Below are 23,005 nucleotides of genomic sequence, written 5' to 3'. Positions count from 1 at the left end.
ATACAATGCTATGTACTTTTTTATTACTTAATAATCTTCATAATACGTTCAAACAATGTGTCAATTTGAGCACCTTCTAAGTTCTCAAACATTGGCTGGAACGTGTTTACGTCTATCACTCTATTAATCTGCACACTGTCATCGGTCTCCAAATCGTCTGATAATTGCTTACCATTTGCCTTGCCGAAAGAAACATTACGATTAGTCATAACATCTGCTGCTGCTTGAGCATTGAGCAACATGTTGTTCATATCGTTAGCTAAATCAGATTCTGGAACCGACTCAGTAGATGATTCAAAAGTGTCGTTAGTGGACGAGATTATTCCAATTCTTGAATCTAAATCAACAAAAATGAATGATGAGTGAAATTGACGAATAGATGAAATACCTTGATTATGGTGACTAACGTGTACTGGTGTCAACTCATCCGGTTTGAAAACTAAAATTTTTGATTTAATTCCAAAGTTATCCGCATTATTACTATAGTAATTAACTCCCAAGCAAATTAACTTCTTGACTGGGTCAATTGCAATTAAATTCTTCCCGCCAATTGTAGTATTGACATTTGCAACTAAGTCTGTCGATTCGCCTGACAATAAGTTGAACGATGTAATTCTGGTCTTTGACAAAACAATCAAATAATCATCTAAAATCGATAATGATCTGATTCTAGAGCCCGAAAGAGCCGGTACTCTGAAGGAATCATTAGGAATTTCTTCAAATGTCTGCGTGTTAAAAGTAGTTATTGAACATTCATGTCCTAATATAATAACCGATCCATCATCTGACCAACATGTATCAATAGCATCAGATACTAAAGCACCACATGGTTTGGATTTCCTCAAAGTCCAAGCAGTCTGTTGTAATTTATTATTTCCCTGCTTAACAGTTTGATAAATCTCTTTTGGAATACGAGGTCTCCATATTCTTAAACCACCTTTGTTATCAGCAGTTAAAAATGCCAAACCATGATGGTATGATAATGGAGCTGGAGTTAATGATAATATTGGATTAGAGTTGCCATGAGGATCAATAATCTTTGTCGATAATTCCCAATAACCTTGTTTATTATTTACACTATTCGTTGAGTTTGTATCATTTTTAGATGGGGATGACTCAATAAACTTCCAGAACTTTAAAGCATATTGTTTATCGTTTTTAGACAATAAGTTGTCAACTTCTGATGTAGAAATACTGTCAAAGGTGCACATCCATTGACCATCTTGGGTGAATGATAATAATGAGATAGTTGGATCTAATAACTTATTCTCAGATCTAACTTTACCTGTTGACAATAATGGAGCAGCAGTCTGAACAAAACTTTGTTCATTTTTAATCAAATCATAAGCTTGGATGACAGCTTCATTAGGGAAATACAAATTCTTTGTTTTTGGATGAATTTCAAAAATAGATGTATAGTCGTGCTTAAGCTTTGATTTGTCAAATGTAGTTTCAGACTTAGCAAATTTCTTCTTTGTTTTCAATAATGTTTGTTTGATATTATTGGCTAATTTAGGCCTGATACTGTTAATCGATAATCTAGATACCAAATCCACCGCCGATAAAACCAAAATTTCATATGTATCTTCGTCATTAGCCACATCGGATCCACTAGATGAAACCTTTAACATCAAGGAATAATAATCATTTTTATTATTATCAAGGGAAATTCTTTCTATACTGCCATTTAATCTAGGTAAAAATTGAGTTTTACCTGTTTCTAATTGCCAGAAAACTAACACCTTCTCCATACCACCAGACAATAAATAATTATTGTCGGGAGTAAACTGTAAGGCTCTGACTTGATCTATATGCCATTTCAATAAACCCTGAGGCTTATCTGATGTTAATCCACCATACAAAAGCTGAATAGCTCCTGCAGAAGTACCAACCGCAACCACAGAGTCATTTGAAACTGCTAACGAAGTTACAGGTGACTTATATATGAATGGGATGGTTTCTTGGGATAACTCTGTATAGTCTGTCTCTTCCTCATCATTCTGGTCTTGTTTGGACAAATCCACAACGATTGTATCATTGTTGCTAGTTAAAAATGCTAATTTATGACTATCTGGCGAAATAGCGTACTTCGTAACGTTATTAATTTCAGCTAGATTCATGACACTTAATTGGTCTCTGGAGATTCTGACAACATACCTAGTATGTGGAGATGCGCTAGCTTTTTTGTCCTTTTTTCCAATTATAACATAGTATGCATCACCTCTAATTGCTGCTACCGATAATATTGGCCATTCCGTCTCAATATTACTGGTGGAAACTATTGGTTGGTTTATCTTGTCTTTCCAGTTGAGTGTAATAATTTCACCTGAACTTTTGAAAAGAACAATGTGACTGCTATTTAAAACATCTAACTTGACATCTGTCACATCACTCAAGTCTATATCTATTGTTCTGATACATTGGCGGGTTGAAACAAAGTAAACTCTTACTTGGTATGATAAGATTACTATATCGTAGCGGCCATCTTGCGAGAATACTGATGCTGATGCTGACGAATATGGTAAAGACACCGGCTTTCCGCCCGATGCCATGTTCAATGACCAGTCACTCGATGAAACTGTCATAATATCTATCCTTATATATGAAAGTTCAATCTAACAGTAAAACTTTCCGATGGATGTTAAATGTAAGAATCAAAATTCATGAAAAAAATTCAATTTTGTGATCGATGAGGATGATCACGTGAATAAATAAGTCAAATTCAAAAATTGAAATTTTTTCTCTAAATGAAGATTAATACCCTTGATAATAAACGAATACATCCACTAAATATCTATAATGATTATCCCTGTTCGTTGTTTCTCGTGTGGTAAAGTTGTTGGTGACAAATGGGAAACATACTTAGAGTATTTACAAGATGATACCATGACTGAAGGTGACGCTTTAGATAAATTGAAATTACAAAGATACTGTTGTAGAAGAATGGTATTGACCCATGTTGATTTGATTGAAAAATTCTTGCGTTACAATCCATTAGAAAAGAAAGATGTTAATTAATGATTCGGTTGTGTTAAGGATGGTGATCCAATCATAGTGCATATTCATACACAAGTCAAGGCGACTTCATCGTAGGTTAGAACTATCACATTGAAACAAACAAACTATTTTATTCTGCAATTTCATTCGCCCCGAAATGTGTTAAAGGTGTTGTTATTATAAATATTGTATTTTTAGGCTATTCATTTATTTACTCCAGTTACGTATATTTGTTTATTATGAATAAAAGTAAATCAGAAAACATTCAATTTTGTATGATTTGCAATATATATATACTTCTAGATATTCAGACTAGATTGTGTTTGTATTTAATTGCCAGCGTCTGGGGTATCAACATTTTGAATATACTCATAGTAGAATGCTAATGCATGCAAATGAGAATCAAAAGGTACCTTTTCGTCGACACTGTGAATTTTATTTTCCTTGAAGTCTGCTGGGTAGCCTGGAGTATATCTGTAAATATGCTTCGTTAAATTAGCATAATACTTGGAATCAGTAGTACCTGTAAGACTAAATGGGGTCGTCATTATTGGATAGCTTAAGTTGGTGAAAACAACATCTTCGAAAACGTGTCTTGTAGTACCAGCAAGATATTCCCAGACGGTGTCATTAGATGGAGAGACGGGTGCTGCAGGTGTTTTGTGGTAAACAACAACCGAGAATTGGCCGTTCTTTGGGTCACCACTATGAACTTGTTCGCCAAAAGCTTCAACGCTTATATTGTATTTCTTAGCGACTTCAACGACATGGCCACAGAAATGTTTCTCAACTTCCTCAAATGGAGTCTCGATAGCAACTCTGTGGTTGATAACTAATTTAACGTGTTCTGGTAAGGAATTAGCCTTTTCACCACCTTGAACGACGTCAAGAGACTGAGTAGTACGAACTAAGTAGTTAGTCATTGGATTATTAAGCAACATTTTCAAAACTTTGCTATTAGCCAATTTATCAAATCCAGCTCTTAAGATAGCCTTTCTTGTAAATTTTGGCAACTTGTCGCCAGTATTAACAGCCAAACATTGTAAGTAACGTAAAACAGGATTCTTGGATGTCAAGAATGGTTCATATGGATCATTTTCCAAATTATAACTCAATTCAGCCATAATACCAACAGCTGTGTGATCTGGTGGATACGAAGAATGTCCTCCAGGTGCGCTCAAAAACACATGGATGTTAAGATCACCCTTTTCACCGTTAGCTGGAGTAGCAATGTATTGACCTGTGCCAGCATCAAGCGTCAATCCAGGACCTTCATCAATAAGTGAATATATAGAATCATGGCCATACTTCTTTTCAAGATGTTTGGCGATATTTGCAGCTCCTCTGATACCGATTGACTCCTCATCGAATCCGAATGCCACGATGATACCTCTTTGAGGCTTGAAATTGTCGGCAATCAACAATTCAAGGGCCTCTAACATAGCAATCAACAGGTTCTTACAGTCCAGCGCGCCTCTACCGTAAACATATGTACCATCATAATGTCTATCAAAAGGAGGATATGTCCAATCCTTTAATGTTTCCTTCTGTACTGGAACCACATCCTGATGCGCAATGAACATAGAAGGCTTCAAGTTCTTGTTTGATCCTTTCCATGTAAATACTAACCCATAAGTGTTAACCTTATCAACTTGAAGATGCTTATGCACCGTAGGGAACGTCTTCTCCAAATAATCGTGGAATGCTTGAAATTGCACCCATTGTTCTGGTGCGTCGGGAACATCTGGTTGATTATCGCCGATCTGAGTATCAACCTGTACCGCACCAGATAACTTTTTAACCGATTGTAACCGGAATTTTTCATCATGTACAATATTGTGCACCTTTGACTTATCGTTCAAATAAGTCTGGGGGACCTTTGGTTCATAAATTGGGCAAATTGACGAATCGTTCGGCGATTGTAATGCAATTTTCAAGTGTCCTAGCCCATTACTACTAACAAATATCACTGACAAAAATAATACCAATATTCCAGAAATAAGCCATTTTGCACCTTGGTTTGACAGTTGCGTTGATGATGTAGTATTTCCTCTATTAACCCTAGCTGCTCTAGCTTGTGCCGCTTCGTTTTTTTCGTTGCTCAGAAATTCAGACATCCTTACTGTTTCCTTATTATTCAAATTTCATGAAATTGTTCTATATTTATATACAGCAACTCCCCGATGGAGTTGCCATATATGGCATATTTGATTGCTTTGGCTATCTCGGAGAATCGACGGCCCCATCTTCCGCAGGTGAAATAGATTGTCAGTGCTCAACTATGGATCTTCGCAGGCCAAGTCAAAAGGAGATAGTGCGGAGTCAAAAAGGTATGATTGGATGTGAAGAAGATACGATTGGATGTGAAAAATGTCCAATATGTATTTATCGTTCTAACTACTTATTGTCTGCACTAGGCGTATTTACCGTTTGTATATACTCATAGAAGAAAGCAAGAAGCTGTAAGTGAGAGTCAAACCTTAATTTTTCGTCGACACTATGAATATTTGTTTCATGCATGACATCTTTGGAGAAGAATGGAGTATATCTGAAGATATTTCTAGTTAAGTTCCAGTAATGTCTTGTGTCAGTATTACCTGTCATCATACCTGGAGTCAAAACAATTGGGTAAGGTAAATCTGGATATACATAATCTTCGAAGATATGTCTTGTGACACCTGCAAGATATTCCCATACCTTATCGTTCAATGGAGAAACGGGAGCAGGATTCAATGGTTGGCTGAAAATCCTGAGGTACAAATTACCTTTTGGCAGGTCTGGGATGATTTTCTTTCCGAAGGCATTTAATCCCAAACCGTGATCCTTGGCCACTTGGATAAGACGGTCGGCGAAATGGTCCTTGACTTCATCGTAATTAGATTCAATAGCGACCCTGTGGTTTACAAGTAACTTAACGTCCTCAGGTAAAGCATTGGCCTTTTCACCTCCTTGGATGATATCAAGGGCTTGCGAAGTCTCAACTAAGTACCTAGTGATATTGTTGGCTTGAAGGCTTTTCAACACTTTGGAATTAGCCAACTTATCAAAGCCGGCTCTCAAAATAGTCTTTTTCGTCAAACTAGGCATCTTCTTACTGTGTACGGCTGCACATTGCAAATAGTTTAAGATTGGGTTCTCTGTGGTCAAAATTGGCTGGAAAGGATCACGTTCAATGAGGTAACCAATTTCAGACATGATACCAATCGTGGTGTGATCAGGAGGCATAGAAGAGTGGCCACCTGGAGCAGTCAATTCGACTTCGATGTCAAGGTAGCCCTTCTCACCAGTACCTGCCATGGCAACAATCTGACCACTGAAAGGATCTTCCATTAAACCTGGACCTTCATCAATAATGGCGTAAATAGAATCACGCCCAAATGTGTTCTCAAGGTATTTACCCAAGTTCGATGCCCCTCTAACACCGGAAGCCTCTTCGTCGAACCCAAACGAAGCAATTACTCCCCTTTCTGGCTTGAATCCATTTTCAAGCAATAATTCAAACGATTCTAAAATAGCAACCAATACATTCTTACAGTCTGCAACACCTCTACCATAGATAAACTCACCATCATAATGGCCATCAAATGGAGGATATGTCCAATCATTCAACGTGTCCTTTTGCACTGGAACCGTATCCTGATGAGCAGTTAACATGACAGGCTTTAACTTGGAATTCGACCCCTTCCAGTAGAAAACCAATCCGTAAGTATTCACCGTTTCAACCTCAAGGTTTTCGTACACCGTTGGGAATGTTTTCTGCAAGTACTTATGGAACTTCTTGAATTGAGTCCATTTTTCTGGAGCATCTGGCACATCTGGTTGGTTATCCCCAATTTGCGTGTCAACTTGGACCGCACCAGCTAATTTTTGAACAGACAGTAACCTGAATTTCTCATCCTGAATAATCAGATTGACAGTGGAATTGTCGTTCACGAACGTGCTGGGTCTCTTAACCTCAAATACTGGACAAATTGACTTGTCTCCTGTTGACTGAAACAAAATTTTCAAGTACCCAACAATGTTGGTACCAAGTAATACAATCAAGAGTGCAAGTGCACTCAATCCTAAAATAACATTCTTCTTCTTGAAGATTTGTTTTCTCGAACTATCATCTAATGGAAGCCCAATCATTTTATATTTCAATTGATTCTGTCAATTGATTCTGTCAATTGGTTCTGTCAATTGGTTCTGTCAATTGGTTCTGTTCCAAATAATGTACTAAGAAGTCGCTGTAGATGTTCACCCTTATATTCCATTTTTGAAAAATTGGGTAGGGCACCTAATTAGGAATTGATAAGCGAATGACCCCATCTATTCACCTGATAAGCCCAAAACAAGGACAACTCTCAAACCCGATCATACCACGGCACAATGTTGGAGAGTAGGTATATACTGAGAATTAGTGTATTATATTTGAAAGCAAAAAGTGATATTACAGTCAATATAGCAGTTGGACATTATACATGGAGAGACTTCGGAAATACACCAGCCGATATAATTCCGCACTCTTACTTGTACTACAGACTAATGTATTGCACCAAATATGCCAGGCTAAAAATATAGTTGTATGACGCATATAACGATCAATAGGAATGTCAATGTCACTGGTACGTAAACATACCCAAGACCAATGGAATGTAAGACCAAAGGAATGCCAGATAATTCGGAAGACTACATATAGCGAATAGAAGCCCACCGAACGGAATGTTATATTGCATAGCTCACGATATACGGACATTCCACGATCAGTCGAAGCCCAAGAGCACAATAGCCATAATAGACGCCATAAATCGTTCTATCAGCCTTGTTCGAAGTCACACTAACATGAGTTTGGGAATGTAGGCAACAAAAGGATGTCAGACAGTCATGTGAGAAATTGTGGCAAATCCGAATGACACCTTACGGTGGATTTAAACTACGAACAACGTTTGTAACACGGGCCGCAATTCAGAGACCCTTCGTCTGTAACCAGAGCCGTGAAACGTTTGTGACGAGCCATGGTATTAGACGAAGACGAAGGTTCCTTGTCATTTTTTTTGATTTTACTGGGGGGTGTACAATAGCGCGCGAGGGTTGTCAGTTGGTAATGTGCGTTGCATTTCTGCTTACTTCGTATTTATTACTTAAAATAGCGAAATTCATTGACACATAATTGGTGTCTTGCATGAATGAATACACGATGCGACATATTCATAATTGCCGCTCGCTGGCATGATGGTCCTAGAGCCTAGAAATTAGTCATATTGGCGGCCGATAGCAGTGTTATAAAGTAATAGAATAAAAGTATAATATAAGCATGTATAGGATTGGGTAAGTGCTTGATAGACACAGTAAGCTGTTGATAAAATGAAAATAATAGTAAGAATAGTCAACATTCTTTCTCCTATATAATTGTATGTAGCTACCTAGTAGATCGCCCTCCGTATATAGTAGAATCAGATTACATAAACATTTCTGAGCAAGAAAAATGTCCATAAATAGAAATACCGGTAATAAAAAAAATCACGTTATGAGCTGCTTCTTGTGTTTTCCTGTCAGTGAATGATGAAATGGTGCAGCTATGCAAATTATGAATGGCGTTACTGGTTATTGTTAGACGAAGGTGTATTTGAATTCTCTACCTGCAATCTGACAATTAGTATCAATTTGACATAACTTAATTCGTTCTGAATAATATGCACTCTGACGAAATGAAGACAAATATCGATATGATTGGTGCGTAGATTACGAATGGGCGCTCGGACTAAGTAATGCACGAATTTGTTGGAAGTAAAACACTTACGAAGTACTAATTTAATCACATGATTCAAGTGAAAATTAGTATCTCCGTACTAATATCTCGATAAATCAACAATATTAGTTTAGATTACAGTGATAATTCATTACATGTTAATCTTGTACAATCAACATAATTAATAGAGTACGGTGTACGGAAAGTTAATTAAAATAATGAATTGTAAAAATAACCATGATGAGTTCATTAATATTAATAATGAAGAACAAGAACGTGTGAATAAAAATTTTAAAAATATAGCTTATTATTTTTTGACGATGATGTTAATCTTGTTGAGTACTATAGCATTTATGGTGAATGTGTTCGATAATAATAGTGAACAGCTTAATAATCACGAACAAATTAATGAATGATATTAAACAACATGAATACGATGATAAGAGTGACATTCAGGCAGCTAATAACCAAGGGTTTTATAAAAGTCAGGACCTATATGCCAGCGAAAGTTGTGACAATGGTGATGTTATCAGTGAACTTGGTAGTAATGATTTGATCAATAATGATGAGGGTGTAACTCAACTTGAAAATGCGCTTGAAAAAAGAGCTAGGTCTTGGAAAACTAGTTTTGTCGATGGTACGGTATCGATGTTTTCGTTTATTGTTAGTTCAGCCGATGCCTTTTACGCTACAGCCTGTACACCAACATTCTTAGGAGCATTAGGAGTAGCAAACCCTGCTGGAGCTGGTGCAACACTAGCTGCTTGCGGTTGGTCTGGCGCAGTACTTGCCGTCATGAACTGGACATCTTACGTAGTAAGTAGCCACAATGACAACGGTGGATGGAACTGGGATTCTGATAGTGCAAGAGATAAGAGATCTTTTGACATATTAAGTGAAACTTTTGGCTATTTGCCGGACAGTGCTGTTCGCCCACTAGTTAATAACTTATACTCTATAAGGGACGATAAACATGAGTATTTTCAGCTTTTGACTAAAAGAGATAGTATCGCTAGTCAGATATTAGATCATGGACTGTTGTATGATACCTCACTGGGTAAGGCAGAATATATAGGGTATCAATTTATTGCAGATCATGGCAATCACAACAAATCTGTGGTAATACAATCAGGGTCTGAAAATGATGCGATTGAAACTTGGCACCGTTGCGGTGATGAAAATGAATGTTTTAGTGATAATATTGAGTGGGTCGATCAGAATGAAAAAGGTAGTGGCAAAAACAGGCTGATGTCCATGACAAAACGTACAGGAAATCTGTATTGGCAATCATACAATGATTGGGGTGAAAATGGAGGTTACGTACATGATTGGTGGTATTGGGACGAATTCTCAAAAGCAGCGCAAGAAAAGCTGGGTGATCAGTCAATTTTACAGAAAGTTCAACCCTGTACTAATGACTTTCGGTGTTACGGCGTACACAGCAAAATATGTTTAGCAGGTGGTATGAGTAATACCAGAACCAAGGATTCAGCATGGGTTGGAGAAGTGTATGCTAATGGTTATGGTGGCATTGATGGTGAATGCCAGAATGGCTAGAATCAACAATATGAGTTTAGATTACGGTGATAATTTTGGAGTAATTTCTCTAAAGGGGTACTCATTTCAGTATTCATTTCAGTTTAAACAGTGTGTAATCTATATTCAAATATACAATTTAAATTACTTATCTTCTAAACTAAGAAGTAATTGGCCATCAAATCGGCCTCCTTTTATAACAGAATATTTGGATTACCCAATTGAATTCTTTACTACTTCTATTAATTAATATTCAAACTTCAATTCTCATTAACTACTCAAACAAGTAATTATTTGTCCAGTCATCAATTCTTAGGTCATTTCATTTGTCTTGAATACGGAATGTTCATATGTTGTATTCAATTGTTTACTCAAACCAATATTATTTGATTTTGCAACCTGTTTGCATTTTCTCATTTTAATTGTTCCTTGTGAAAATAATTCCCACTAAATATTTCACCAAATATTTCAACAACTGAGGTATTTCAAGCAGAATACTTTAACACCTACGAGTTGATAAATGGGTTCATTAAATTAGGACGTATCACGAGGTAGCTTGAAGTTCTTAGAATTAAGTAATTAAGAATATATATTAGATACACTAGCTGTTTAGATTAAATGTATGCGGAAATGAGTTCCCCTTTAGAGAAATTACTTCAAGAAGAGCTACCAGGCTACAGAAGACTTGCTCAGACCCTATATAAATGTGTTTTAGCACCGATTTAGTTTAAGTAAATTTATTTCAGTGTGGAAACTTCAAAAGTCACAATAATTCAAGAATCCCACTTCAGTTTGCTACTTGTACGATATTTCGTAACAAAAAACATAAAATATTCAAAATTTTAGATAATTGAATAATTTTTTTGGGCAGAATATGCTTCGAATATGAACAAGTCCTATGATGGCTATTTTACAGCGGTCCAACAAATAGAAAAAGAGTAATTTGGCTAGCAGTCAAAAGCCAGGCGAATATATGTAGTACAAAAACACGAATCGCGCATTTTGCAGCTTAATTATTGTTCCACGTATTGTCTATTTATTTACTAAACATTCCAAGAAAGCGCAGCTACATAGTTAACAGGGCAAGGATCGGACACCCCTGATTGTTTAAGAGCAAAATGATGCATACCGTTATAAATTGTCTGTCCTTATTATGTTTTGTTTACAATGTAGCGCTATTTGAAACACGATATTTTTATCGATATATATTGGATGGGATTTCCACCTTGAAGATTCCAATCGTTTTCTTGCTTAATTCTACTTCCCTTAAGTATTAGTTGATTTCATTCGCTCTGTTTAATCTTGCGTAACCTAATCGCGTCCACTCCTTTGATAACTATTTGATTTAGAAAACCTTGATCAAATATTTGATTGAAATTAGTTCAGAAAGAAATTTATAAATCGAAATGCGTTTATCATCAGGTGTTATTCCATTAATTTTGGCCACTTCAGCTGCGGCCATTCCATTCAGACCAGTCAACTTCAAGAGATATGAAAACTCCTCTGAGGTTTCGGTCACCCCAAGTGCTTCCACCGGTTTTTCTGCTGTTGTTCTTGCAGCTAGTGGTGCTTCGTCTGGTGTAGTATCTTCTGATGCTGCTTTGACTTCCGATGCTGCTCAATCTTCTGATGTTGAACAGGATACTACCATCACTGTTGATGAGTACATTACCATCACTTTGCCAGACACTACTTTAACCATCCCAACTTCTGCTACCGACGAAATTAATGACTTTGAATCATCAGCCTCTGCTGTTTCTGCTTCTGTTACTTCTAGCGAGGCTGACACTACCCTCACTTCCACCGTCATTGAATACCAAACCATCTCTTCTGATGGTTCTGAAACTGTCCAAGCAACTAACACTTACACCACCACTGTTCCTCCATCATCATCCGCTGAAGCTTCTTCTGATGCTGCTACTAAAGCTCCTTCTTCAACCGGTCAAGTCACTACCTCCACCATCACCAAGCTCACCACTATCACCCAAGGTTCTTCTACATTTGTTTCCGCTCTTGAAACTGATACTGAAACCAAAACTGGTGGTCAATGTACTCCAGAAACTGTCACTGTCACTGTCACTAAGGGAGATGAAAAAGCTGTTTCTTCTACTCCTGACGTTACCTCTACAGTCTTTTTAACCTCAACCTTGACTACTTCTTACCCAGTTGAAGCTGAATTTACTCACGGTGATGACATCACTACCATCACCAGTTACGTTCAAGTTACTTCTACTCAAGTCTACACTACTGCTGCTGGTTCTTCTTCTTATGCTAACTCTAGCATCCCAGTCACTAGCTCGTCTTTCCAAACTGCCGGTAACAATGGTACTTACTACTCATCTGCTTTACCAAGTGCAACCACTGGCTACGAACCAGTTGCTAACGCTAAGAGAGGTTTCGTTTTTAACTTCTAAGTTTCAATAAGTGATTACTGACATTCATTCTACATTGAAAGATTGTTATGATACCCTATAGCTATCACTTTAGCTGAATTTTTTCGGATTTATCTACTATTTAGGATTTTTTTCTATGTTTTTTTATGAATATTATAACTTTTTCATTTATTAAACAACATATTTGCATTATACCACTTGTAAGCCTTATAGAACCATAGAAACCTCCATACTACAAACTTATCTACAGAACTAATAATTGGTTTGAAAGCGACACGAATTTTTTTGCGCCTTAAAAACGCGTTAAAAGTGGTTCCTTCAAATTAACAAAAAATCATATAAACAAACAAAGAAAACCTCGAAGGACAAGGAAATAGCAATGACCTCTCCGCTTAGATTTGAAGCTGATATGTCCATGATTGAAGGTGAGAAGCTATCACCAATAAAGATTCCTCCATCTAGACTTTCTACGAACACAACGAGCCCTGATATCTTAGCAAAACATCCTCATGGATTAAGTGCTAAGCAGGATGCCAGAAGAAATACAGTACATAATGAAACCCCAAAGGGCTTAACGGCTACTCCATTAACGAAGAAAGCAGAACCATTGTATTCGGTGAATAAGAGAATTCCATTAACATCACCTCGAGCTACTAATCAACCGAACTTGGATTCGTTGAAAAAATCCAAAACGAAATTAGACGCCAGATTATATGAATTAAAGTCGTCCAGCCGCCACGGTAGTCCATCTAATAAGGAAAACATGCATAATTCGGGTAAAAGTACACAGGCCAGCCAATTGTCTAGTGATGTGAACTCATCTATATCGCATAAAAGTCCATTTGAGTCGTCACCTTCGAAGATAGATACTCCCATCAAACAGATCAATTCTTCGTTTGCGAAAAATGTGAAGAGTTCTCCTCCCAAAAGTAGTCCTTCTAAAGCGGACAAACGTAGCATTGAAGATGATTCTGTTATTGAAAATTCTCGCAAGATTGCCAAAGTAATCACTAATGCTAATGAATCAGAAGTTTCACATCATAAATCTGATGACGAGCATCTGATCCAAATTGACCAGGTATTTAATAAAGAAGATTTGGTTGGTCGCTTCAGTTCTGGAGCTTCACCTGCTAAATTACACGAGCCCACAGTCATAGACGAAGATAGTGACGGCGATATCTATAATAATGAAGTTAACACATCGCACACAATGACGTCTAAAATGCGTGGCAATGAAAGTACTCAGCTCAGTAGGATCATAAAGATTACTGATGAGGTAGATTATGTTACACCCCAAAGATATACCGAACCAGTCGCCAAAAGTCCCGAAATAAATCAACAGCATCGCATCAAAGAAAACGTCATCAATAATACAGAATCAAAGGAGACCATCAGTCCGTTAAAGAATCATATGTTATCGGTCAATAGTGACCAAAAAGAGAATCACGTTTCATCTAATAGAATGGAAGACGAAAATTCTGATGGATTTAATGAATTAGAAGACGAACCAACAATCAATTTTTTGTTATCGCCAAATTCAAAACCTGTTTTCTCGCTAGACCATATAAAAAAGGTTCAAGATGATCATTTTAAGGAGGTTGCGAACTTGGAGGAAGTGATCAATAATAAAAATCAAGAGATTTTAAAATTCTCTGAAGAATTATCAGCCACAAATAATAAATTCTTAATATATGATCAAAAAATTAAGGAATTGAAGCAAGATAAGAAAAAATTGATCGCAAATGAGAATCTATTATTAATACAGCTCAAACATAATGAAAGGGAATTAGCTTCGATGACTAAGGCTTTAAGGATCAAAGAAAATACTGTAACCCAATTAGAATCAAGATTATCCAAGAGTAAAAGTAAATATGAATCTACTGCAAATGAATTGGAGTCTGTTATTGAAGAAGGTAATACCTTAAGAGAGCAAATTAAAAGACTAGAAAAGAGCGTTGAAGACAAAAGCATTTCACAGAAAGAATACGAATCACAAATAAAGATCCTTAATGATGAAATCAAAGAAAAAGACACCGAAATCTCGTCATTGACCGATGCTAATATCGATTACAACATTAAGGTTGAAAATTTATTAAGCGAAAAGGAAGAATTATTAACTGAGACTGGACGTTTGGGAAGGGAAAACAACGGATTAGAGGAAATAAATTCAAAACAACAAGAATTGCTAGAAGAATTAGACAAGCTTGAGAATCTTGCTAAGGATAAGATCATGACTCTCGAAAATACGCTTGATTCCAAAACACAAGAAATCAAGCAAGTAATGACTGAGAAAAATGAGTTATTGACTAAAATTGATAACTTAACTGAAGAAAATAAGAACCTGGGACGCGAATTGCAACAATATAAGGATGACGTTGAGGAACTAACGAATAAATTGAATAATTATAATAATGCTAGAAGTGATTTGGATGACAAGATTAATCGTTTACAGGAAGGATTAAATAAGTCTAATGAAGCAAATGAATCATTGCAGAATAAAGTAAGTGGATTGCTTGAAGAAATCGAAAGGCTTAATCAGCATGTAAGTGAGTCAGAAACTCAAATGGATTTGCTAAAATCTATTAATACTGAAAAAGACGAAATAATAAGTGGTGATACTAAAAAAATGGGTGAATTGGTTCAAAAAGTAAATAAACAGAAACAAGTTATCGCAGATTATGAAAAAGATTATTCAAAGGCATTAGAAGATATCAAATCTCTCCAGTCTAAGGGCGAAAATACTTCATTGAATGACGAAATTGAAGATTTAAAGAAGCAAGTTTCCCAAGGCCAAGCCAAGACGAACGCAAGAATTCAAGAAGTTGCTGAACAGCTATACTTCGAATATTCAAAGAAACATGAATTGAAGGTTAATCAGGTAAGAGCCAGTTTCAAGAAGCAAATTGATAACTTGCACTTTGAGAAGAAATCACAAGCTAGAGATATTGATAGTTTACAAAAGAAGTTAGAGATTGTTAACATGGAAAAAAATCAATTGTTACGTTTGATCGATGAATATCAATCCGGCTCTGACCATAATCCTAAGAAGAAGCTAAGTCCCAAAAAATCTGGCATTAAGAAACCTCTGAGATATTAGTAGGATATATAATTTAATAAATAAATTCTTAGAAGGTGAGCTCCCGTTTTTGTGTCACGTTCTGGTCGGTATAAATTGAGCTGACAAATTAATGAAATGGTAAATTTAAGGCAAATATCAACGGAACCAACCTTACAACTTTATAGAGGAGAAGATTGTTGTGATTATTATTGGGTTCGTTTTATTCGGTAGAGAATTTGCTTAAAAAAATATATTTCAAAAGTCGAGGCATATATAAACTACGAGAAGTGAGAAAATAATGTCGAACGTTGAAGCAAGTAAGCTATATGAAGCTATTATCGAAGAAGTGATTAGCGATTCAAGGCAGGATTTTGAGGATAGTGGAATTGATGAATCTACTTTACAGGATTTACGTAAAATATGGTGTGAGAAACTAAGTCAATCTGGTGTTTCCAGATTTACCTGGGATGACGAACAAACTAATGCTTATGAAATAGATAATAATCAATTACCACAACACTCAGAAGAGCCTACTGGTAGTGTCTTGGGCGATAATTCGTTACCATTGGGTGCCGGTTCTGTATTAGAATTACCCAATATGCAATCTGATTCTCAGTTATCATATAATACCACAGGACTTAGCAGTAACAATAATAGTGATATTCAAATTCCAAATATAGACCCAACTCCTAAGCAGGAATATGATGATAATGGTACCGGTTTAATGCTCCCAAGAATTAATCAAGCCGATGGAACTTTTGAATTTACTATGCATACTGATCAGGCAACCAACATAATGAAAAAATTGAAAAACAATCGTCAAGGATCAGCCAATAAAAATATCAGCCAAGCGGATGGCAATGACGATGATGACAATGATGATGATGACGATATTTTCAATGATTCAGATGACATTAACTCTGATTTGGATGAAGGTTTGGAAAGTGAAAAATCAGACGAGGAAGATGGGGACCAAGAGGGCCAAATCATGTTATGCTTGTATGATAAAGTTCAAAGAGTTAAAAATAAATGGAAGTCTAATTTAAAGGAAGGAGTGGCTAATATTAATGGAAGAGATTATGTCTTCCAGAAGGCTACTGGAGAGAGTGAATGGTGATTAGTTTTTATCGTATTAACTTGCGGTATGGCCCCATACCGAAACCATTATTATAGTACTTTATTATCTATATTTCATACATATCATTAAACGCTTTAATAATTTAATAGGCTTCAAGCAATCTAAAGCTGTTAGGATTATTCAGAATACCTTTGATACTTGAAATTATACTATATGATAAGTTATGTTATAATACAAGAAATAATTTATATAAAATACTAGAATTAAAAATTTGGAATGTATAAGTCTAGAACTTCCCTTTTATCATTAGCGATAGGAGATCCCCCTTCAAATATACAATCAAAATCAACTAAAAGAATCGTCAAGACTTCAAGAGAAATATTCAATGTAGGCACGAAAACAATACAAACATTTCTTAAATTCATTCTATTCGTCCCTTTATTCGCAATAATTTGGTGCAAGAATTTAAAGATCACATAGCATACGTTGTAGTGTATATCATCGATATTCGACGAATTACTCAAGTAGTCTCGGAATATCAAGGCTAACTCTGACCTTGAACTTGATTCACCTCTAGTATCAGCTATATGTTTCAAATCATTATATTGTTGGCCCCCTAATATTGGTGTTGGTAATTCTCTCAAGTATGTCTTCAATAATCCAGATACTGTGTGCATATCAGGTTGTAATGGTGATTCGAATAAGTCTAAATCGAAATTAGTATTAAATTGATCTTTCAACTGTCTAATGCTAGATGCAGATCCGCTTAATCTAAAGATACCTTCTTCATATATAGCTCCTGCCTTCAATAAGAAATCTAAGCATCTATAGCAAATACTTGGAATGCTTCTATCAAAAAGCTTATGATTGGATAATTCATACGCCACAGAAAGCTCTCTACCAAATATTGCTTTTGTTAGATCATCATCCAAATTCATCAGATCTAAATACAGCTGTATATTTGATTCTTGTTGTTGTTCTTGCTGTGGTTGTGTTGCAACTATTGTCTGAGACAGGTCTGTATCCGTCGGATTAGAATCAAATATCAGCGAATTAAGCTTGTTACGGAAAGGAAATATACTTCTTTTCTTCAATCTTTTAGCCTCTTTCAAATCTTTCTGACTTGGCTTCTCAGCAATATTATTATTTGGAAGGTCAATGCTGGAAGTGCTTTGTTGATAGTGATATCCACCCACAAATCCTGTCTGTGGATTAGATGTCTGTGAAGAATATTGCTTAGTTATTTCTTCTTCTTGATTATCCTTATACCTTTCGTCGAGATCTGTTGAAAAGGAATTATCGTTATCATTTGATCCATAAGATGTCATAGATGTGTCACCCACTTCATTGAATTCAACTAATGCTTCAACCCAGTCATCTCTTTCTTCATCGCTTTCAGCACAAAAGAAGTACTTCGATGAAGAAGACGATATTTTCTTCTGGGGTTCCATAATTAAGAATGCATGTCTATAACCTCTTTCTTCCGCTACTGAGTCGTTTGTCTGTTTACCGATCTGAGAACCTTTCAATTTAATTTGTTCTATACATACACCCCCAGGTATTTCGTATATTTCCAAGAATGGACCATCGACTTGACACCACCTAATTTTCCAAGATGAACCCAATCCCTTATAACGGCGAATCAAATAGCCTTCTTTTCTTGCACCACTCCTAAAATCATCTAACGGATTAATGAAATCCAATGAAAGATACTTGCAAATCCGATATAAGATAATGTGAGGAAGATGAGGCATTAGAAAGATTGTATTGAAATAATTTTGCAAATTATTTTTACGAGCATCAACTTTGTTCGGGGAAGTTGACAACAATAAAGACTTATCAGGTATTGGTGGTAAACCAAAATACTCAACTATTGGTCTAATTTCATTATCAAAAGCCATCAACTGTGAGTGAGTCTTACGAATTCGCCACATTTCTTTCTGTGATTCTCTGTCGTTAATTGATATAGTACAGGCAGGATCATCTTTCTTTGATGATGCTGAGTTGCTTATATTTATGGTACTAACCACCGTAAGACTTATTGTCTGAAATTCATCAGGTTTAATAAAAAGCGCACTATCTTCTTCTGCCTTTGGAGTATGTAAGACTTGAAAGCTAGAATTAGGTGTCTGTGTAGACAACCTTGATAAAGATTCGGAATCGTGTGACAAAAATTCGTTAGTTATTGGCGTCCTCAACAAAGTAGAGTCATTATCGAGCATAGGCTGTTGAATGTGCGTTTGGGAATCCCCTGTAAGTTGATCATTTGATCGTTGCGCAAATTTTCCATTGAAACCACCCATTTCTGGAGTCAATGCTAGTTTCCTAAAACTTCCGGTATCACTGCCAAGTTTTGGGGTGCTTTGGCTGGGGGGCCCTTCCATAGGTGTAGTTATCAGAGACTGAATAGAAATTTGATCATTAGAAATTTGGCGTCCAATCGAGTCATTTCTTTCGGCACTATTAAGAGCCTTCATTCCCGATGATGAGGCTATAGACGTGTCAATGGATAAGTCTTTACCTTGTTTTTGCGGTGGTTGTAAGCTTGGTGGTAATTTGATTCTCGATTTATAATTCGAGTTAAAACTGCTGGTACTTGTATTCTTATGTTGCGTAACCAGACCAGAGGCTTTCATTTCATCGTTCGTATTAAGCAAGTTAGTAGTGGAAATTTCCTTCTTTGTAGATATACTATCATTAATAGGCAGCTTATTATCCATGGCCCCATTAGTTGTAGGTTTGACTTTCGTATTTTCCAAAACTGTGTTAATCGAACTTTCATCGTTCGGTTCAAATGTACGATTAGATTCTTCAACTTGTTTCAAATCTGAATCCTCGTTAATAGTGTCATTATGGTTCATTTCAATTGTTTCATTAGCATTATCTTTATTGCTGGATTTGCTTAAGTCTTCTGCCTGTGTAAAGCTTCTCCTGTACGACGTTCCATCTTCAATATCTGAATATACTGAAGACCTATTAGATTCGTAATCCCTTGTTCTATCAACGGGCGTCATGGGTGATAAATGACCTATTGGAGATTTGGGTATTTGAAGGCTACGATTGGACCCCAATGAGCTTGACGATGTCTTATTCCTAAGACCTTTCTGTGGTGTCATTTGTCGTCTTACAGAACGCTGTGGTATATCTTCTTCATTTGATTCTTTCGCGCTTGTTGAAGGTGCTTCACTGATTTCTCCATTCAAAATAGAAGTTATAGTCCCTGAAAGTATTGGAATTCCATTAGCTGTCAATTGTCCTTGTAATATGTCAATAACTTTCTCCTGTCTCATCAATTTTTCCTGCAATTCATTCTTCTCATCTTCTAGCTTCTTGATATATTCATCTGTTACCTTCAACCTATCCATACTGGCGCTCGATGGTTGATATTCTTTGCTATTTTTTTCTGGTTTTTGTTTCAAAATCTCCTTCGTGCTGTCGGATTTATGTATACGTAAGCCCTCCATCTTTGAAAGCTTCACTTATATACGCCAATTATACGCCTTACTTGCTGACGATGCTTTTAATATCAAAAACTTTATCCTGTCAGAGTATATTATGATACTAGTCTTTTACGCGTGAATTTTCAAGGTCGAATACGAGGAATTTATTGTGTTCACAAAGACATACGAAATGGATCATATGAAAATAAAAAGAATATATGGGGTATGATATGCTTAAGAATACTAATAAACTTACAAGAAATGATCAATGATAAACAGATATATCATGCTATGTTTTTACAAGTAAGGTAATTATTAGCACCTAAATTTTTCAGCGTTATCGATACTGGAATATATATATGTATGAATATGCTAAACTTTGAAAATAAATTAATGGCAAATGGCAATTAAGGGACGTTGTTAGTTTGAGGCTTCTTGTTGCTTTTGGGCGGAAGCTAACTTCTTATAATAAGCCCTGGTATGACGAACAATTCTCCGTTTATCTTCCGGATCATTTTTCAAAGGACTGTAGGAAACGTCCTTTAATACATTTCCGTCACTATCAAGAATCTCCTTTACCATTTTATTTACAGGCACAGGGTCTTCGTACACGTACTCTGATTTGACAGGCTTATCGGAAGGTTCCTCGTATTGATAGATATAACCTGACGGTAAAATTGAATTTGGCATCATAGATCTGCCTAGCTTGATAACCTCATTGGCCCAGATAGTAACATCTGTTTGAGGCTTCTTGTAGGGTACCCAGGTTTTTTTGCAGCCTTTAACTAATTCCTTCATGACTTGTTCACTCCCCCAAGTAGGGTTCCACAAGAGTTCATCGTCATGGGAGTCATTAGGGTTGTTGGTTAAACCAATAAGATGAGAAAATATTCCAGTGGATAATGCTCCATCAGAGTAGCCACCCTCTAAAAATGAAACGATTTTTCCATTGGTGTGGATTTTAGCTAGTTTGACAACATCTTTGGTGAATGTAGCATAAAACGAGGTAGGAACGTTGATTCCATGTCTTTGCATTTGAGGATTTTCATACTCCAGAGCATCAAATCCGGCAGAAATAGTAATTAAAGGTTTAAACGGTGGAGGTGGAGCTGGTTTCGAAAGTGGTTGATTGTATAAATGGGGCTTCAATACGTATTTATTATATTTGGCTAAATTAACCAAATATTCCTGATATTCCTTATCGTACTGCTTCTTCGCGTGATTCAAAAACTGATTTGCTCTATTCAAAATGTTCACGTATTTTATTTGGTAATGCTTGTAAAACTCTTCTTCGGTGGACCATTCTTGAAGGTGAACATTCCATATATTAAGGTCATGATCCATAATGCATGTCGACGCATTCTTGATGTTCTCTTTCGTGGCATAGCCCAATTCAGTTGGATATGACTTTATATCATGTAATGAAAAGTAGCCAACTTTTGGATAAGTAGCAAATCTTTTACCGTAATCATCTCTTGGACCTTGTCCATCGATCTCGTCGTCTTCATCTTTCCCATAATCACCTGCGAATCCGGCTCTTTCCCAGCAAATATCTTGGGATCCATCCCCATGATGTAAATCGATATCTAATATGGCACAATGGGTAACGCCATAACGTTCAAACGCATATTCAATACCAATCTGAACGTTATTTAACAAGCAAAACCCGCTAGGTAAGCACGCGTGAGAATGATGACCTGGAGGCCTAATAACAACAAATGCTAAATTATGACTATCATGCCTGTCCATGTACAACGAATCGACTGCAGTCTCAATGGTTCCAATAACACCCTCAATTGCGTTTATAGTTTTCGGCGTTAAGTATATATCTCCTGTGTTCCAGTCTTCAGGAACCTCTAAGTCGTCGTTCTGTAATTTTTCATGCGATGCTAAACACAACTCGTACAATTTTTTAGGCCACGCCTTTCCGTGTATCTTACGTACATGCGAGGAGAAAATTGACCCCCTCTTGGTGGAATTGGTTAATTTATAGAAGAATGGAAACATTGTAATCGCGGATGAAATACCTATGCAAGATGCTAATAACCTCTGTGGCCTTTCGAAAATAGTGCTAAGATACGACTTAGTAACCCATTTTCTACCAAATGCATGTTCTGCCGAATATGGCGATAAAACAATCAATGTTTTATCGCTATTCTTACGGAATCTGGGCGATTCCTTCTGGATATGCGGATTCGACTTCAAGAACTCGGTAAAGATTTTGGTGAATCGGGTTAACGAATAATCAATTAATGGGGAAGGCGTCAAAAGTCTCTCGTACTTTAGATCGGACGCACTAGGAGTAGGGCTTGGGCTGAGGGACTGAGACTTGGCCACCCTGGCCGCAAGACTAGGCTGTAAATGCTTCTTTGTTTTAAACCTAGGTATCTGTTCCAGCGCAATCTCCTCCTCTTGCAATTCATCAATGTCAACAATACTCTGATCTCTAGTAAAATTCCCAAATGTGTTATTATGAATAAATGTAGTATGGTCAATAGATATATCTCCATCATCGTGCACTTCATTTGACGAAGGTCTGATTGTCAATGTTGTTTCAAACTGTGTGATCAATGACTCTTCGTCGCTATCATCTTTGTCTGGGGTCTCCCGTAGATTGGACATTCTTCCAAGAACTATCTAATTGAAATCAAGTATATGTCTCCTTCTATCAACTAGCCTTATGTAGACCTAGTATAAAGTGTTATTTGTATGATATAGTATACTAATTCGTTAATAATAGCAATTGAGTGACGTTGATCCAGACGATGCAGC

At 36.5% G+C, this 23,005-nt stretch overlaps 10 protein-coding genes across 10 annotated transcripts; 5 read left to right on the top strand and 5 right to left on the bottom strand. All coding sequences in view use genetic code 12, as the record gives it.

The window, feature by feature from the left end:
- Positions 1-23: 23 nt before the first annotated feature.
- DEHA2G19074g (DEHA2G19074p) lies at positions 24-2,585 on the bottom strand (the record flags this gene model as incomplete). The annotated part of the gene is made up of 1 exon (XM_462369.1): positions 24-2,585. The coding sequence occupies one exon, from the start codon at positions 2,583-2,585 to the stop codon at positions 24-26; it is 2,562 nt and encodes an 853-aa protein (XP_462369.1).
- A 214-nt stretch (positions 2,586-2,799) lies between these two features.
- On the top strand, positions 2,800-3,018 carry DEHA2G19052g (DEHA2G19052p; the record flags this gene model as incomplete). The annotated part of the gene is made up of 1 exon (XM_462368.2): positions 2,800-3,018. The coding sequence occupies one exon, from the start codon at positions 2,800-2,802 to the stop codon at positions 3,016-3,018; it is 219 nt and encodes a 72-aa protein (XP_462368.1).
- Positions 3,019-3,326: 308 nt separating this feature from the next.
- Positions 3,327-5,114, bottom strand: DEHA2G19030g (DEHA2G19030p; the record flags this gene model as incomplete). Its single annotated transcript, XM_462367.1, has 1 exon — positions 3,327-5,114. The coding sequence occupies one exon, from the start codon at positions 5,112-5,114 to the stop codon at positions 3,327-3,329; it is 1,788 nt and encodes a 595-aa protein (XP_462367.2).
- Positions 5,115-5,394: 280 nt separating this feature from the next.
- Positions 5,395-7,128, bottom strand: DEHA2G19008g (DEHA2G19008p; the record flags this gene model as incomplete). The annotated part of the gene is made up of 1 exon (XM_462366.1): positions 5,395-7,128. The coding sequence occupies one exon, from the start codon at positions 7,126-7,128 to the stop codon at positions 5,395-5,397; it is 1,734 nt and encodes a 577-aa protein (XP_462366.2).
- Positions 7,129-9,088: 1,960 nt separating this feature from the next.
- DEHA2G18986g (DEHA2G18986p) lies at positions 9,089-10,285 on the top strand (the record flags this gene model as incomplete). The annotated part of the gene is made up of 1 exon (XM_462365.1): positions 9,089-10,285. One exon carries the CDS (start codon positions 9,089-9,091, stop codon positions 10,283-10,285), a length of 1,197 nt encoding a protein of 398 aa, XP_462365.2.
- Positions 10,286-11,670: 1,385 nt separating this feature from the next.
- DEHA2G18964g (DEHA2G18964p) lies at positions 11,671-12,678 on the top strand (the record flags this gene model as incomplete). Its single annotated transcript, XM_462364.1, has 1 exon — positions 11,671-12,678. The coding sequence occupies one exon, from the start codon at positions 11,671-11,673 to the stop codon at positions 12,676-12,678; it is 1,008 nt and encodes a 335-aa protein (XP_462364.1).
- Positions 12,679-13,036: 358 nt separating this feature from the next.
- Positions 13,037-15,754, top strand: DEHA2G18942g (DEHA2G18942p; the record flags this gene model as incomplete). The annotated part of the gene is made up of 1 exon (XM_002770620.1): positions 13,037-15,754. The coding sequence occupies one exon, from the start codon at positions 13,037-13,039 to the stop codon at positions 15,752-15,754; it is 2,718 nt and encodes a 905-aa protein (XP_002770666.1).
- Positions 15,755-16,013: 259 nt separating this feature from the next.
- DEHA2G18920g (DEHA2G18920p) lies at positions 16,014-16,832 on the top strand (the record flags this gene model as incomplete). Its single annotated transcript, XM_462362.1, has 1 exon — positions 16,014-16,832. One exon carries the CDS (start codon positions 16,014-16,016, stop codon positions 16,830-16,832), a length of 819 nt encoding a protein of 272 aa, XP_462362.1.
- A 224-nt stretch (positions 16,833-17,056) lies between these two features.
- On the bottom strand, positions 17,057-20,257 carry DEHA2G18898g (DEHA2G18898p; the record flags this gene model as incomplete). Its single annotated transcript, XM_002770619.1, has 1 exon — positions 17,057-20,257. The coding sequence occupies one exon, from the start codon at positions 20,255-20,257 to the stop codon at positions 17,057-17,059; it is 3,201 nt and encodes a 1,066-aa protein (XP_002770665.1).
- Positions 20,258-20,653: 396 nt separating this feature from the next.
- Positions 20,654-22,855, bottom strand: DEHA2G18876g (DEHA2G18876p; the record flags this gene model as incomplete). The annotated part of the gene is made up of 1 exon (XM_002770618.1): positions 20,654-22,855. The coding sequence occupies one exon, from the start codon at positions 22,853-22,855 to the stop codon at positions 20,654-20,656; it is 2,202 nt and encodes a 733-aa protein (XP_002770664.1).
- Between the last annotated feature and the right edge of the window lie 150 nt (positions 22,856-23,005).

The sequence above is a fragment of the Debaryomyces hansenii genome, assembly GCF_000006445.2.
Source record: "Debaryomyces hansenii CBS767 chromosome G complete sequence".
In the NCBI taxonomy this organism is placed as follows: Eukaryota; Fungi; Ascomycota; class Pichiomycetes; order Serinales; family Debaryomycetaceae; genus Debaryomyces; species Debaryomyces hansenii.
The sequence above is the reverse complement of the archived record's forward strand: the minus strand, read 5'-3'. Positions and strand labels throughout refer to the sequence as shown.